The sequence below is a fragment of the Tyto alba genome, unplaced genomic scaffold, assembly GCF_018691265.1.
Source record: "Tyto alba isolate M040663 unplaced genomic scaffold, T.alba_DEE_v4.0 Super-Scaffold_27, whole genome shotgun sequence".
Classification (NCBI taxonomy): Eukaryota; Metazoa; Chordata; class Aves; order Strigiformes; family Tytonidae; genus Tyto; species Tyto alba.
The window spans coordinates 33,336,205-33,352,344 of NW_024881301.1; the positions used below are offsets into that span (position 1 = coordinate 33,336,205).

The 16,140-nt window shown below is 35.7% G+C and overlaps 1 protein-coding gene across 1 annotated transcript in view; it reads right to left on the minus strand.

Moving 5' to 3' along the window:
• The window catches only part of ABCA13 (ATP binding cassette subfamily A member 13), a 198,826-nt gene that overhangs the window by 110,187 nt on the left and 72,499 nt on the right, over positions 1-16,140 (minus strand). The window contains exons 29-35 of the mRNA XM_042797875.1: positions 12,744-12,920; positions 10,311-10,611; positions 9,388-9,502; positions 7,806-8,135; positions 6,419-6,488; positions 2,321-2,455; positions 865-1,002 (exon numbers count right to left, since the gene is read on the minus strand). Coding sequence (XP_042653809.1) covers positions 865-1,002; positions 2,321-2,455; positions 6,419-6,488; positions 7,806-8,135; positions 9,388-9,502; positions 10,311-10,611; positions 12,744-12,920 — 1,266 coding nt within the window. The remainder of the gene's footprint in view (positions 1-864; positions 1,003-2,320; positions 2,456-6,418; positions 6,489-7,805; positions 8,136-9,387; positions 9,503-10,310; positions 10,612-12,743; positions 12,921-16,140) is intronic.

Sequence of the window (16,140 nt, forward strand, 5' to 3'; positions counted from 1 at the left end):
GGAGATACCACTACATAAAACTGCTGAGTTGTTCAGCTTCTCCATCTATGCTACGGACAACCGGATCACTTCCAAGCTACTGTAACTTCCAAAAAAAACACAACAACTCATCATGTTGTTCTAAGAGGCAGGAGGAAAAGTAAGTAGGGGTGACTTACTCCTTCATTCACAAAACATAAATGAAATGTGAGAAAGTCCATAAAGATACCTGAGAGAGGAAAAACCTGAAAAAAAATAAATTAATTTGAAGCAAGTGAACAAAGAAATAGAAGAGCAGTGAAAGTATATGGAGACGGATAAAAATTAGTTACAATAACAGCAGCTTTTTAAACAAAAGGCTAAGAAGCAGAGACAGAAAGAACAGTGATTATGGAAGAGAGAAATAAGAAACAGAAGGGAAAGAAATGAACAAAGGTAAATTTTCCACTGAAACAAGAAGCAAATAAAAACAGCAGAAGAGGAGGAAGGAAATCAAACTGAAGGAAGGAAAAAAAAAAAAGCTAATGAAGCACAATATTTTTCAGATTCAGTAAGAATATGAAAGGGTTCAAGGAACTTTCAGAAGATCTCAACAAATCAAAGAGGCAATACACTGGGACAGGATGAATCCAAGAGATGCTTACTTTACAAATTTTAAAGAGTCTTCTTAAAAATTTGTATACAGTAGTTTTAACTGAATGATTCAAGCCTTGACAGCACAACAGTTAGTATATAATGTTCATAGCATACACTATATAATGGAGGAGAGAAAGGGACAAGATCTAAACACATAATACAGGACCAAGCAATGATAAAAACAGGTTGATTAAAATCAGTACACATTCAGAAAAGTGCCATTATTAAAATTATATTATGACTACAAACCTTTTTCTTGGAAGTTTTCATTGAAGAAAAAGATATTAGAATTCAGATAAGGTCTCTTCCTCCTTTCTACACCGCACAGGTTCTTCCAGTAGGAAACAGTAAAGGGAAAGTACCATCGGCTCTTTAATCCAAATTTTCCTAGATGATAATTAACAATAGAAACTGTTGTAAAATTTATAGTAATTTTGTATTTTTTTGTAGACTGCTAATGTCCTATCATTACTTACAAACAACTGGTTAGACCCTTTAATTAACTTAAACTCTTAGTTGCACGTAACAAACCCTAATAAAGTGGAAAAAAGTCATTTGGCCATGACACCATGTTCTGCCATAAAATAATCAATCCTCAGTGATACTGTGCTTTACCCTATCACTAAAACAGCTTTAAAGTGTAACAGAATCATAGATTTTACAATATGCAGGCACAGCCATACATAATATTGTAATCTAGAAGAAAGAAAATGCACCAAATAGCCTGCCAAGGCAAAGAGCCTTATTTTGTATTATAACAATTATCCACTGCATCAATCATTAAAGATTATTTTTTCATTACTATCTGCACAATTTAAATAAATCAGACAGCATAAGAAACTTATGAAACTTAATCATAGCACACAAACAGAAAGGGCAAAAATATGTTCCTACACAAAATCTAAACTTTGGCATTGCCCAATCTTTCCAGACTTCACTTGCCAATCACACAATACACTCCCTGAGTGTTTGGAGTTGCATTTCATTGGCACTGAAGTGCAGGTGTCAATTTAAGCTCGATTGTAAAATGCGGTTGTATATTCCATACACCCCTATATTTCAAGGCAAAATTAATTTTTTATTTTTCTATTTTTAAACCAAATACAGAGTAGTTGGAAGAAAAGGTGACATATATAAATTAGAGGAAAGGTAAATTTCAAGCAGCTAGTGAGGCATTAGGCTATGATTAAAAATGCATCAACCGACTCAGTACTTTCTGAAAACATACTTGAAAGTTGTTTAGTTTTCTTTATGCAGTGGACTGACTGGGAGCAAGATACAGTTGTCAGTTTGAAGTCTTTGTGATCTGAAAATGTGTTGTCATTCACGGGTTTCAGCTCAACTACTGACTCAGAAGATTCACCATTTTCACAAGAAGTTTTGCTACTAGACTGAGTTCTGTTACTCTGAAGTATCAACTAATTCCTAAATCCTTCAAATATTAGTCATCACCATAAGCAAACAAGAGATATTTCATGCCTGTCTAGAAATTCTAGCTCATGTGTTAAAACTACTCAATGTTGATGTATGTAGGAAGACTTTCTTACCCAGTCCCTAAAGGCAATCAGTCAGTTTTGCACATCAAAACCTCTACTCAGAAAAAGGTGTGTTTTCATTTGAATTGTGTACAACAAGGAAAGTCAATGCTATAAATTCCATTCAATAACTTATTCAAAAACATGAAATAACAACTCCATGATCTTACCAGGAATAATATTGCTGAAATACCAGCCACCTATAGAATATAAAATGGAGTCAAAGAACATCATCCAGCACGTCCATCCAAAGGTCATGTATCCTCCTTGTGCCATTGACTGATGCACATTATTCCACTGAATTCCTGGTAGTAATAGTAATAATAATTATTTTTAAAAGGTCAAAGCTAAATCAGTACCAGCATTAAAGATCACAAAAACATCAACACCACACACTTCTGGATATTTAAGCACTGACAAAAAAAAGCTGTAGTTAATAGCAGTAATCTTAATGAATAGAAATAAATTACTATGCCTCTACAAGCCTCTGTTTATAACAGCAGGTGCCATTGCTGCTGGGATAATGCAGAGAAGCTGTTGTAAAAAGGGCTGTTTATGAAGTTCTAGCTGGCCCTTAATATCATAAAAGAAAAGAACTATGACTGACAAAACGGGGCACTGACCTCTTCAATGAATCAGCCTTTATGCCATTCTGCTGATATTGTAAATGGGTTACACAAAATTTAAAGTAATTCTTATAATGCTAAATGTGAAAACTTAAATCTGTGAATTCTAACTAAGAAGAAAGTATTTGTGTGCACTGACTATATTCAGAGGTAAACTGAAACAAGAAACTCACTGAATAGTTGCTTCATAAAACTATAACATTGCAGAAGACATGAAAGGAAGAAAGAAGGTGCAAAACACTAGTACTACAGAGAGCTACCATATTGCTAAATGGAAAACAAAAGTAACCAAACTGTAAATTTACAAAATACATTGTATTTTTTTCTGAAAATCCTACTTTGCAGTACAGTGGGTCATTAATGTTCTTCAATCATTTTTCTGTGATTGTCAAGAAAAACAGTTTTTTCACAAAATATGTTTTGTCCTTTCTTCAGTAAAGATGGGTCATTTTGACAAAGTGTCTGGTGGGAAATTTAAGTAATATTTTCTGCAACTGTCTCTTCCACTCTTACTAACTTTTGTATCATTATGATACTTTTTCAATGCCTCGTGGTTTGAAACATCTACTGTAATCAATACCGATCTTGCCATAGTAGTTAAAAAAAAAAGGATTACATCCTTTTATATATTTAAATACATAAATGCATATCCTTTGTAGACATTTATCAAGGGCCAAGACATTCACTTCTTACTTTTCTAAAACTTCAACATCAGCAGAGTCAGCTCTCTTAGCTTGGGGATAGTAGGGATCACCAGGTTAAAACATGTAGCAAGCTGTTAGAACACTTAACCAGTTTCCAAACATTTTCTTTCTTCCTAATACTTAAACATAATAGGGTGTTCTCATGCACTTCTGTACCTGCACAGTAGCTCAGTGGGGATTTCATCAGCTGCTTCCAAGCTTGCAGAGGCAAGCAGGTACTCAAGCTGAGTACGAATAGGGTCACATAGGAAAAACATACAAAATGCTTTTCAAAGTAAAGATAATATTTTTCTTACTTTCCAATGTATAATAGTTGAGTATTAGTGTTATGTTGAGAGTGAATAACTTACACTGTTCTTTTTCTGTACAATATCATTCTCAAAAACCTCCACTGTGTTATACACTAGTGCACGTGTGAACCCAGATACATCTACCAAGCTTTAGAGTAGTCCAACTCAATGAATAGGAAGTCAGGTAAAAATGCCAGGAGGCCCGCATGGATGAACAAGGAGCTCCTGCCCAAACTCAAACACAAAAAGGAAGTATACAGAGGGTGGAAGCAAGGACAAATAGCCTGTGAGGAATACGGAAACACTGTTCAAGCATCCAGGGATAAAGTTGCAAAAGCTAAAGCCCAAATGGAATTGAATCTGGCCAGGGATGTCAAAGACAGCAAGAAGGACTTCTATAAGTACATAGGTGACAAAAGACTAGGGAAAAGGTGGAGTCATTGCCCAATGAGACAGAAGACCTTGTTACACAGATTGTGGAAAACATTGAGGTACTGACTGCCATGTTTACCTCAGTCTTTACTAGCAAGTCTAGTCTTCAGAAATCCCAGGTCCCAGGGACCAGGGGAAAAGTCTGGAGCAAGAATGACAAAAGAGGATTAGGTCAAGGAGTATTTATGCAAACTACACATACTTAAGTCTGTGGACCCTGATGGGATGCACCAAAAAAGCACTGAGGGAGCTGGTAGATGCCATGGCAAGGCCGCTTTCAATAATCTTTGATCAGCCATGGCAACTGGGAGAAGTGCCAGAAGACTGGAGGAAAGCAAATATCACTCCTATCTTTGAGGAGGACCCAGGGAACTACAGGCTGGTCAGCCTCATGTCAATCCCTGGAAAGGTGATGGAACAGTTAATCCTGGAAACCATTTCCAGGCACATCAAGGACAAGAATATCATCAGGAGAAGTCAGCATAGCTTCACCAAGAGAAAGCCACACTTGACCAACTTGATTAGAATTCTACAATGAAAGGACTGGCTCGGTGGATGAAAGGATACTAGTGGACCTTGTCTACCTGGACTTCAGTAAGGCTTCTGACACTGTCTCCCATAAGAACCTCTTAATGAAGCTAATAAAGTATGAGCTGGAGTAGACAGTGAGGTGGACTGCAAACGTGCTGAACAGCCAGGCCCAGAGGGTGGTGATCAGTAGCATGAAGTCTAGTTGAAAGCCAGTAACTAGCAGTGTACCCTAAGGGCCGATTCTGTGTCTGATCATGTTTAACATCTTCATTAATGATCTGGAAAATGGGTCAGAGTGTATCCTCGGCAAGTCTGCTGATAACACAAAATTGGGAAGAGTGTCTTATCTGCCAGAGGGTCATGTTGCCACCCAGAGAGGCGTGAATAGGCTGGCAGGAACATCATGAAGTTTAACAAGAATTGCAGAGTCCTGCTTCTGTCAAGGAACAATCCCATGTACAAGTATATGCTGGGGAAGACCCAGACAGATAGCAGCTTTGCATAAAAGGACCTGGGGGTGTCCACGTGGACAGCAAATTGAACATGAGCCAGCAATGTGCCCTTGCCACAAAGAAAAATGATGATATCCTGGGCTGTCTTAGGCAAAGCATTGTCAGCATGTCGAGGGAGGTGATCCTTCCCCTTTATTCAGCTCCTGTGAGGCCACGCCTGGAGTGCTGGGTCCAGTTCTGGGCTCCTCAGTACAAGAGAGTCATGGAGCTTCTGCAGAGAGTCCAGCGAAGGGCCACAGAGATGATTAAGGCACTGGAGCATCTCTCCTATGAGGAAAGGCTGAGAGAGCTGGGACTGTTCAGCCTGGAGAAGAGAAGGCTCGAGGGGGATTTTATGAATATATATAAACACCTGAAACAAGGGTGCAAATTAAAGAGAGCCGGGATATTTTCAGTGGTTCCCAGTGAGAAGACCAAGGGCAGTAGGCACAAACTGAAACACAGGAGGTTCCCTCTGAACATCGGGAAACACTTTTTCACTGTGAGGGTGACTGAACACTGGCACAGGTTGCCCAGAGAAGCTGTGGAGTCTCCATCCTTGGAGGTATTCCAAAGACATCTGGACATGGTCCTGGACAACCAGCTGTAGGTGGCCCCGACTGAACAATGGGGGTCAACTAGATGACTTCCAGAGGTCCCTTCCAACCTACAAACTCCCTGTGATCCTACAAAACTCCCTGTTGATATCCTCACAAGAAAGCAATCATTAGAGCTACCACTGACATCAACGTAAACTTCTAAGAAACTGCTCTAAATGCCTTGCCAAAGCTTCCTCCACTGGTCTGAGAGAAATAACACATTTGATAAGTGAAATAATATTCAGTCAGGTTCTCACCCTTAGGTAGCTCTACTGAGTTTCACTAAGCATAAAGTTTGGGTTTGCATCCCTAGAACAATTTCATTAGCTGAACACACTCATTCTGTCACCTAACGAGTTGTGGAGATTTTCCTCCAATGTGTATTGAAAATAGAGCAATGCTAAGCCCACTTTAATTTACTGATAGAAAGTGGCACAAGTTCAACTTGGTTTTCAAGGGGCATTAAAAAGGTTTGTTATGATCTAACCTGTTAACTCATGATTAGAGTTTTTTTTCAGAACAAAGTGAAAAACATTTCTAACTGTACTTTTTGAAATAATAATTGAAAAGCTTTTCTTCTAAATGGAGAACTTACCTACTTCTTGGCCCTCAAAGAATGTAATGAAAAACACTCCTTGCCCAAAGGCAGTTGTAGAAAGAAGACACTACAACATCAGAGGAGAAACAGGGTATGAACATCAAATAAAAAATGTTAACAAGCTCCATGAAATAAAATAACTTGCAATACTAAAAGCAAGCACAAAATAAATAGACCTTTGTTTTACATAGACCAACAGTCATTATTTCCTTTTATGTTTAACAATACTCCCCTACATACTGCAGTAGTAGAGTAGTAGTTGTTCCATCTCAAAGAGCTCCACTGACCTAGTTATTAATATTGGAAAGCATTATTTAACTTTATAAGAAGTTATAGATGATCATAAATCTACCACATACTGAAAACATATAATGTATAACACTAAAAGCATGCAAAGGCATATACTTTCTGTAGTGAGAGCAGCGGTCCTGCTCATTTTTGTAAGACCAGAACTGAAGAGACAGAGGCAGAAGGAACAGGCACATTGAGTGCTGAGTGCTGAGACAGCATTTTTGTTCAAGGAAATAGCATTTGACTTACAAGAAGCAACACAGTCATGCTGTATCACAAAAGTACAAAATGGAAATGAGCAAGTTAGTGATGTAGTAAAACAAAGAAGTGTGACTGATGATCAATGGAAAAATACTGGCAAGCTCATGAAGGCTGATGGGGAGAGCCAAAACATTACTAAAATTAAAAGCACTACTCAGTGATGCAGCTTGAAAGTGAGCTGAAATGGAAGTTCATTTTATCTCTTATTTTTAAATAATGTAATTAAATAAGATTTTTGTAATATTTGACACAAAATGAACACATCCTGCCAGCTGTCTGAGGAGGTATGACATAGGCTGCCTCTCAGAAAAAAATGCAAAATCATTACTGGCATCAACTACATTTTTGTACAGAGACATTCATGATAATTCCTAGCGACAGAGTCCCTGCCTCTTACATTCCTAAGGTTTCACCATCTCACTTCATGGCCTCACTCCTCTCCAAAAATTAATGTCTTTTTCACATGCTGCTTCTGATTTTCAGCAAATAAACGATATCTGAAGAGTTATTTTGTAATAACTGATTTTAAAGTACGCAAGTTATATGATATATACTTTTTCCTCTCTGTGTCTCAAAGGAGGAGAAGAAAAAGGCAACAGGAAACAAAAAAAAAAAAAACATTCCACCCTGTCTATTTATGACCAAATTCTGCAGTCTTACACCTGTACTTACTTGTATGCAAAGAACCAATAGATTTTAACGGACCAATCGACACTGGAAAAGTGTCCATTTTTTAAAATGGTGTATGACTTATTCTACTAAACTAATTTGATATGTGAATAACTTTGAAAAAGTGAAGTGAAAAATTAGAAAAGGAAAAAAAAATACTTACCATTATAATTTGGTTAGTGAAACTCAATTGGTTCTGCAAGACCAACAAAACTATGTAGGGCAAAAAACTGATCATATACACAAGGCTGGCACACATTGCTGCTGTATCAGCACTGCTAAAAAATGCTCCCAAAAAGTAGCTCAGCATAATAACTGTAACTCCAAAATCCAGAAGAAAAAGGAAGATGAGGAAGCCATTGCTATAAGCAAAGATACCACTTGTTTTTAAAATTATGGCCAGAGCAAAGCTGCTTATTGTAAGCACAATGACATTCTCCAGAAACCAAGCAAAGAAATGAATGACTGGATGTACACCCATTGTCTTCATATACTGCAAGACAACATAACAAAGAGAGTTATAGTTAGGAAACAAGTTTTCTTCTTTTTTTTTTTTTTTCTTCTTTTTTAATTTAAGCAAAACATGTTCGGAGCAAGACACTAGCAGTTCCCCAAAAGATGTCATCTTCTCCTTAAACTTCTCACCTCTTTTCCCTTTTCCTATGCTACCACCTCTGCTGCTCTCTCCTGGAACAAATACAGTTTTGAGCAGGGATGCCTCAGCTTATCACATACTAACATGAGGAATCCCAGTGCTCAGGAACAACCCTCTTTTGCACAGGGCTGTGGGACCAGATGTCAGATTACTGGGTCCTCCAGTGAGGAGTCTGCCTTCTTGTACTTTAAAAAGATCTGAGAATATCTACAGCACTCTATAAACAAATGTTTTTTCCCAGCTTGTTGATGAACACATGGATATGTTTGTAAATCTTTATATATTTACATGCAATTAATAATTTAGCCAGGTATGAGGCATCAGCCCTCTTTATTAAAAAAAAAAAATGCTTTTGGAAACAAGCTAATACTACTTCTGAAGCATTTTTTGTAAGATTATCAAAATTAACTTTATTAAGTTGATTAATATTTTAAAGCATTAAAAAAGAAAAAGGGCTTATCTGACAACACAAACTTTAGAGAAATTAAATAATTTCCCAGATTAAAGTAATCTTACTCCAGAAGTATAAAGACCAGTATAATTCTTAAAAAAAAAAAGTGTATATTTACCCATGGAGAAAATGTATCATAAAACCCCCTGTCCTTCCATATACTTAGCACCTGCTAAGACTAGCCACTGACTTAAGCAAATGACTGTCTCATTTTTTCTGCATCATCCTCCCTTATATTTCTGATAATTACACAATGCATTGCAAATTTTTAATTTGGCTTAATAAGTTTTATAGTTTTAGACCACATAGAGCAAAACATGGAAAAGTGTCCAAAACAAAAAACCATTCTAATCAAAAGTACTTTTTTCCAAATAACATTTTCCAGCATCAACTTTTATGGATCTTTTGCTTGTTACTTTTTGTTCCAGGGACAATATTTGCATACTAGCAGGAATGATGCTCAAACAATGTTGTGAATCTGAGTTGGCAGCTAGAACTAGAAGCTACTGCCCAGAGGGAACAAGTGAAAACAAAACCAGATGGATTATGAGTACATATAAGTACTTCAAAGTTTACGTTTTGTATTTCAGTAGACTTTAATAAATAAATTTTATTTTCAGAGGCTAATCTACTTCTTACCTCTTCAAGATTAATTTGTCTTTCATAAACCAGCTTGCGAACCATGCCAGCAACTGAAACCATCCATGTTAACATCATCATAAGTGGGAAAAAAAACCCTGTATTGTTCAAGAATCTATGAAAGAACATATATGCAGAATTGTTAGTCCCTAGAGGTAAAATTTTTTTAGCAGAATGTTAATGAATTAATACTAGGACTATTCTCAAAGTATGTACAAAATAAGATCTGATATGAGCAATAAGATTTATTCTTGTTCTGCTTAGAATTGTTTATTTTTCATGTAACAAACTAAATATATGTAATAGTACTATAATATTATATTAGTATTTATCAACACTACAACTGTTTGAATGGTGCCCTAAAGACTGATTACAGGTCAAACAGAATTCAGATTTGTGCCTATGGCAAAGTAATATATTTAGCTAGTCAACTTTTTCCTCACTTTAATATATTTATTACCACTGACTAATTTTAAATTCTATTGGTCAGGATGTTTTGATGGTTTTACAAAGAACAGTCCTACTCTTTTGCTTCATCAAGTTTACACTGTATTTCAACACATACCAGGGACCAATTTACACAGAGTGCAGGACAACTAAGGATGGAAAATGGATTTCTTAGAATAATCTACTTTTAGTTGCTCAATATGTTCACACAGTCTTTGTTCAGCAGACTACTCCACAGTATAGCTGCAAACAGCTCGTAATGGGTCATTTGCCAGACAGAAGTTGCATAATGTGTTGTGTTCACAGCTGTTGAACAACATTTTCTATGCTGTAATATTCTGATTTTGGACATAATGGTTCAATCCTGTGCTGAGGTACACATTCACCCACTATAAAGACCTAGTAGCTTCCCACATCCTCTAGCACTAATCTAATAAGGATAATATATTGAATTAAAAGGCTGAAAGTTTACTTACAGATCACTAGTATGACAAGGGTAAGGCATGGCTTGCACCTGAATGGCTGGCTCTGAGGTATCTGTCCCAGTCTGTGCTGAAATAATTGCCCTTTCAATCATGTCTTGAAGAGGAATAAAGATGTGGTTGTATTTAAACCCATCAGCTGGCAACTTCTGGGGATGGGATTTCCACGCTGGGTTTTTAATCAAATCTGTTCTCATGCTGTAGAGAACACTGGTTCTAATCGTATATGTAATGTGTCGTGGGAGGAGATTGCTAGAATCTTGTGTCTTGTTCTTTGGAGTATCGAAGATGATACCTGACAGAAGAAGAAAAGGAGTTTCATACGCAAGCTTATAGGATTTATGCTATTTACATAGCTAACTCATGGCCACTTGTCATATGACAGTAGGATACATTCACCTGTCAGAGCAGGCCTCTAAAGTTTCTTGGCTACCCAAAACAAGAATGGTAGGTTTCATATAGACTTACATTTTTTACACTGATGAATATGAAAAGTAAAAATTTTTCACATGATAAATGGGTTTGCAATAATAATTTTTATCTGAGAAAATCCCTTCTCTGGTATGTTTTTCTGAATTGTGGCTTATTCTCTTTTTGTCCAGAATTAACCTCTTTTTGGGGACTGATCTCAATTGCACAGTGAAAGCAGTGGCCATAAAATCTGTCCATCAAAGGATAACAAAACCTGGAAGTGGGTGACAAAGAAAACAGTCTAAACCCACTAAAGTTCACTCTGATTTTTAATTTCTGAGTCAATTACAAAACTTCTTTTTTAACACAGCAGAGTTTGAATGCTTATTTTCTCTAGCTCTGTATTAAAAAAAAAAAAAAAAAAAAAAAAAAGCAGATGAAAGCTTAATCTGTAGCTGAAGAGACAAAGCCAAATACAGAAAATTGGTTGTGTTTTATTTCTGGATGACTCATACTTTTCAGGACTTCTTGATGAATGTGAAATGTTGACCCATTTTCATTAGGGAAGGGGAGAGATGTCTTACCTACCACCTGGTGCTCTGAAAGATAATATGATATAGAATACTTTACTCTGCTGTAAAGCTTGTTCTTTCAACTGGCAAATTTCATTTTCCCATTTATGCAAACATTTAATTTCCTAAGACATTTCATAAGGCTATGAATGCTTTGAAGATGACAAACAAAAAAAAAGAAAAAGGAAAATTCCACTTCAGTTTTGTGTCTTACTACAGAAAGGAATGTATGCCTATATCCGAGCACATAAAGTGGACATGTTGAACACATGAGGTCCTTTAAAATGCCATTTTCCCTCTTAATCATGTGAAGAGATTATAAGGCCATAGTATTAAAAAAACTCCCAAGAAATGTCTTTGCTTATGTTAGTATATGACCCTTTCCTATGTAAGTGGAAGCAATTTGGATCTAGAACTTGACAATTCAATTTTCTGAAGGCCAAGATCTATCTGTCTGTTTCTTCCCTTGAAGGGGCAAACAATTTCACTCCCCATGAAGTGCTCCTGAGAAGTTTTCCTTATCTCATGATATGGCCTGTTCATTTTATATCGATGAAGGGTGGTCATTTCTGCATTCTGCAAGTGGGGGTACTGTGCAGGTTACAGAGCAAACATAGGATTTTTGACTGAGAATTTTCATTCTCTAGAACTGCGTTGACATGTTTTCTGTTTTGTACTTACAGGATTCCAGGGAGACAATAAAAACCAAAACAACCTGGGGAAAAAATGTGGCACACTTTATATAGAAATAAATGGGGCTCTCTTTTGGAAACGTCACATGCAGATTAAAGCATTTTATGCAAGAAGAGAATATGTGTGTACTAAGAAAAACATTCTTGTCTTTTAAACTCTTTTGTACAATTAATTGATTCTCAGCAATAAGGATATAATGCAGGAAAAGGATAGAGAGTGTATCACAGGGAAAATAAATATATCCATTGCTTAAGAATTTATTTACTCTGAATAAACAGGTTAATTTCTCTGAGGTGCTGGTTTAAGAATAAAACTTAACAAAATTCCTTTTGTACCTCCATTTTACAAAATCAAGAATATAAAAATTAAAATCTGGATGTAAACTAGATGATCCTGTCATGATAAGCAGTAAGGTTTCCTCAGTACTATATATTTTTCAGCTCTTTTTATTCTACTTCAAAAATTTATGACTATTCCTTTCAGTATTTTGCTAGAAATAACAGAATCCAAGGATTCACTTGGCAGTTCCACAATCAAAACATCAATATAATTAGTCTTCACAGCATATATTACAGCATTCAAATGTTAGGGAATATCTCTAAGGTAAGTGTCCTTTATTTTGCCTGTATGATATGTGTTTTAATGCATACTTTGAAACTGTGTAAGCTTAACCTACCTTATCAATTAACGCAGACAACAACTACAAAGTCTGATGTTTTCTGTCAATATACATTTTAAATAAGGTACTTACTAGCCAAAAAATTATTTTGCTGCATGAGTTCATGAGCCTTCTCTTCCAATTTCTCAACAGTGTCAAAAGGCTGGAAACGGTCGAGTAACACACAGGAAGAGATATTTACTACAAGCTGTGACAACAGGTCAATCTGTTTGCTTGCTGAGCTGTTAAACATCTTGTTCATCATAGTTTCTAAGATGAGGAAAGAAATTAGACTTCCTTAGTTTTAATGAAGAGAACAAAAAGGTATGTTCTCACTTGCACATCCTGTAAGTGTAAATACCCTTTGTATTTAAAAAAATTTTTAAAAACAGTAATTTTAGTGTGAACTTGTGGAAATGTAGTTCATGTTTCAGTGGCTTTTATAAATCCTCAGCGATGTTTTCCTTCAATTTCAGAGCAACAAAAATGTAACAAATTCCAGCAGAGTTCTGTAAACAGAACATGTCCTTGAAGTTGTAGGAATTTTAAAAATTCCTTAAATTTGCATAAGTACTCCCACAAATATAAGGGAGTTACCGTACTTTGAACATTACAATAGGGATCCATCTCTTCCATCTAGTAGTGTATTGGCTGGTTTTTCTCTCCTTGACAATATAAATATTTCAAACACCCTGTTATATAGGGCACAAACACATTGACTCAAGCCATACATTTCAAAAGCATATGAAAAAAACCTACAAGCCCTCCATTTTTATTTTGATCTTATCTGTGGATCCAGGATGAAAATATACCTCAACCAAAGCCTGGTTTCCAAAAACACTGAATCTTCAGAGAAATCTAGATCTTCATCCATTGCTAGAGAACGTAGAGATAGTGCTATATCCTTATGTTTGAGAATTACCAGAAGGATAGTGTGACCTAGTCTTAACTCCTCTGGATTTAATGGAAACATATGAATTTCACAGGTAATAAACAATGCTATAAAACATCCAGCACAAGTTTCCATCTTGAATTTTTCAAGACTCATTTGAAGTTACAGGCTTTAAAAAGGATAGGTGATGACCTTGTTTGATAATAATGGTGACATAAAAACCCTGGATCACAGATGTTATTCAGTGTCAGCACAAGAAATATTACAATATCTGGAAGGCAGATAAATGAAAAAATGTGTGGAATAGTCTGAAGAAGAGACATGATTACCAGTGAGAAAGCATAAAGATCACAAGGAGAAAAAGTAGAGTAACTGATAGTCTAGAACTCAGAAGACAGACAATCAATGACAGGGTGAATTCCTGGCCTGAGAGAAAACAGTGCCATACTTATGCTTTATTTACTGCTATGCTTGAGGACAACAACAAAGAAAATACTTATACTGCTATTTGTTTTGTGGCATTAGAGAGAACAGAATATTCTTAATATTATGCCCAAGTAGTAGGGTTAAGCTTTCATATATATTTTTGTATTTATGTGTATATATATATATTGGGAGAGTGGGGGGAGATGTAATTATATATAGCCTTATAGATATGCACACACACACTAAAAAAAAAAAAATCACCAGAGATCTCTTCACCAGGTGATCTTTGAAAGACCTTAATTTTAAAACAACAATTAGCTAAAAGAAAACCCTTATTTTGTGAATTAAACTATCAAATATTTTAGCATAAGAAATACCAACTAACTTGCTCTTTGCTTGGAGTACAGCATACTTAAATGCTTCTGGAAGCAAAATATTGTCTGTCACAATGCATGCAACACATGAACTTCTGTACTGTAGTTACACTAGTACATATATATGAACAAATACACAGGAATGTTTTAGAATTAAGATCTATAGAATTGCTCATCTTGTGTTTTTCCCATTTATAAATGTAGCACTTATTAATAAAAAACTCAGCAAATCTGTTTTCACTATTATCTTCATAGTTTATTACATATCAACTCAGTCCTCATATTCCACTTATGTCGTTTAACCTATCATTAAGTAACTGGGAGGAAATATAACTGTTTCATGTAAATCTACTAGGTAGAAGTACTATTTAAGTAAAAGGTTGCAAGAATAATAAATTGGAATCAACCAATGAATGAATTCAAGTCAGAAATTAGGAGAAAGTTTCTAGTTATTGGGTGATTTTGGTGGTGGTACAATTTTCATTGATGATGTTAGAGCTATTTGTTTCCAGCTTTATATATATACATAAAACTATTTCATTACAGTGAGGGAAGCAGAGGGGTAGCATGGAGGGAAGCTGCCTGTTTTTTTTTCACCCTAGCTGTTACATCCCTGGTCACATGTAGGGAGATTCCTTGGTAGTGAAAAAACACTTCGCATCTGGGAGAGATAACAGAAGGACAAGAGACTGAACAAGCAAGAATCTAAAAGAAGAGTCAGAAGAACAACTGCTTCCCCATGCCTCCAGAGGTTTGTAAAGACTGTGCCCAGCAAGGAGCTCACAAGCTCTAGTGGGACAGGGTTTATGTAAAATTGGTTACACCCAGGAAACTATTGCAAATTGCTGGGTTGGAAAGAAAGCATAGAGGAATACAATTGCCTTGACCACACAAAGCTAGTTTGGAAAGTAAAGGGTTTTAAGAGAAAACAACAAACTTTTTTTCTCTCAGTTAAATATTTACTTTCTCCCAGGTGAGTAAAACTGACACAGTAACCTTGTAAAACAGTTTCAGAAATTGATAACTTTGTGAGGTCTTATAGCATGATAATTTTATAGAGAGGTTGGAAGAATTCTACATCAATCCACTCTGTGTACATGACACTTTGCAGCAGGAGTAGTAGGGTGAATAAGACATGACTAAGACAGTTAACCATTTTTATAGCACTGTAGAGAAGTAATAAAAGATACAAACACAAGCACCTTGGATTTGAGCATAATTAGAAGTCAGCTTAATGTGAGTGTAGATGTAATAAAGCAAGGGAATATTTGCTTTAGTTAGAAGACAAAATACATAATCACACAGATTAGGTGATTTTAGAAAACTTGATTTTTGCATGGAAATAAACAGATTGTGAGTGGTAAAACCAATAACATATGTGGATACATTTAAGACTTTAATTGGATCCAAGCAAGATAATTACAGGACTAAAAAGCTGATGCAGTGTAAGAGTAATGAAAGTTAAAAAAAAAAAAAAACAAACCAACATAAGAACAGAGGTTTACAGTAACAGCTGCACATGATTATAGAATAATAAAATGAACAAAAATGTAAGTACAAAACTAACTTAAAAATAAGAGGGCATAGTCATTTTTCAAAAAGCAAAATGACAATGTGAAGTGAATCTGTAAAAAGTGTAATTGAAATGTAAATGCAGAAAAGTGCTCTGGCACTTTGGACAGGATCAGCTGCACAAAGGTATAAATGTTATTGTGATCTATAACCCATATTGATTTTCACTTTTTGTATTATGTTAATTTTATCAACTATATTTCATTAAAATAAAGAACTTTCAGTT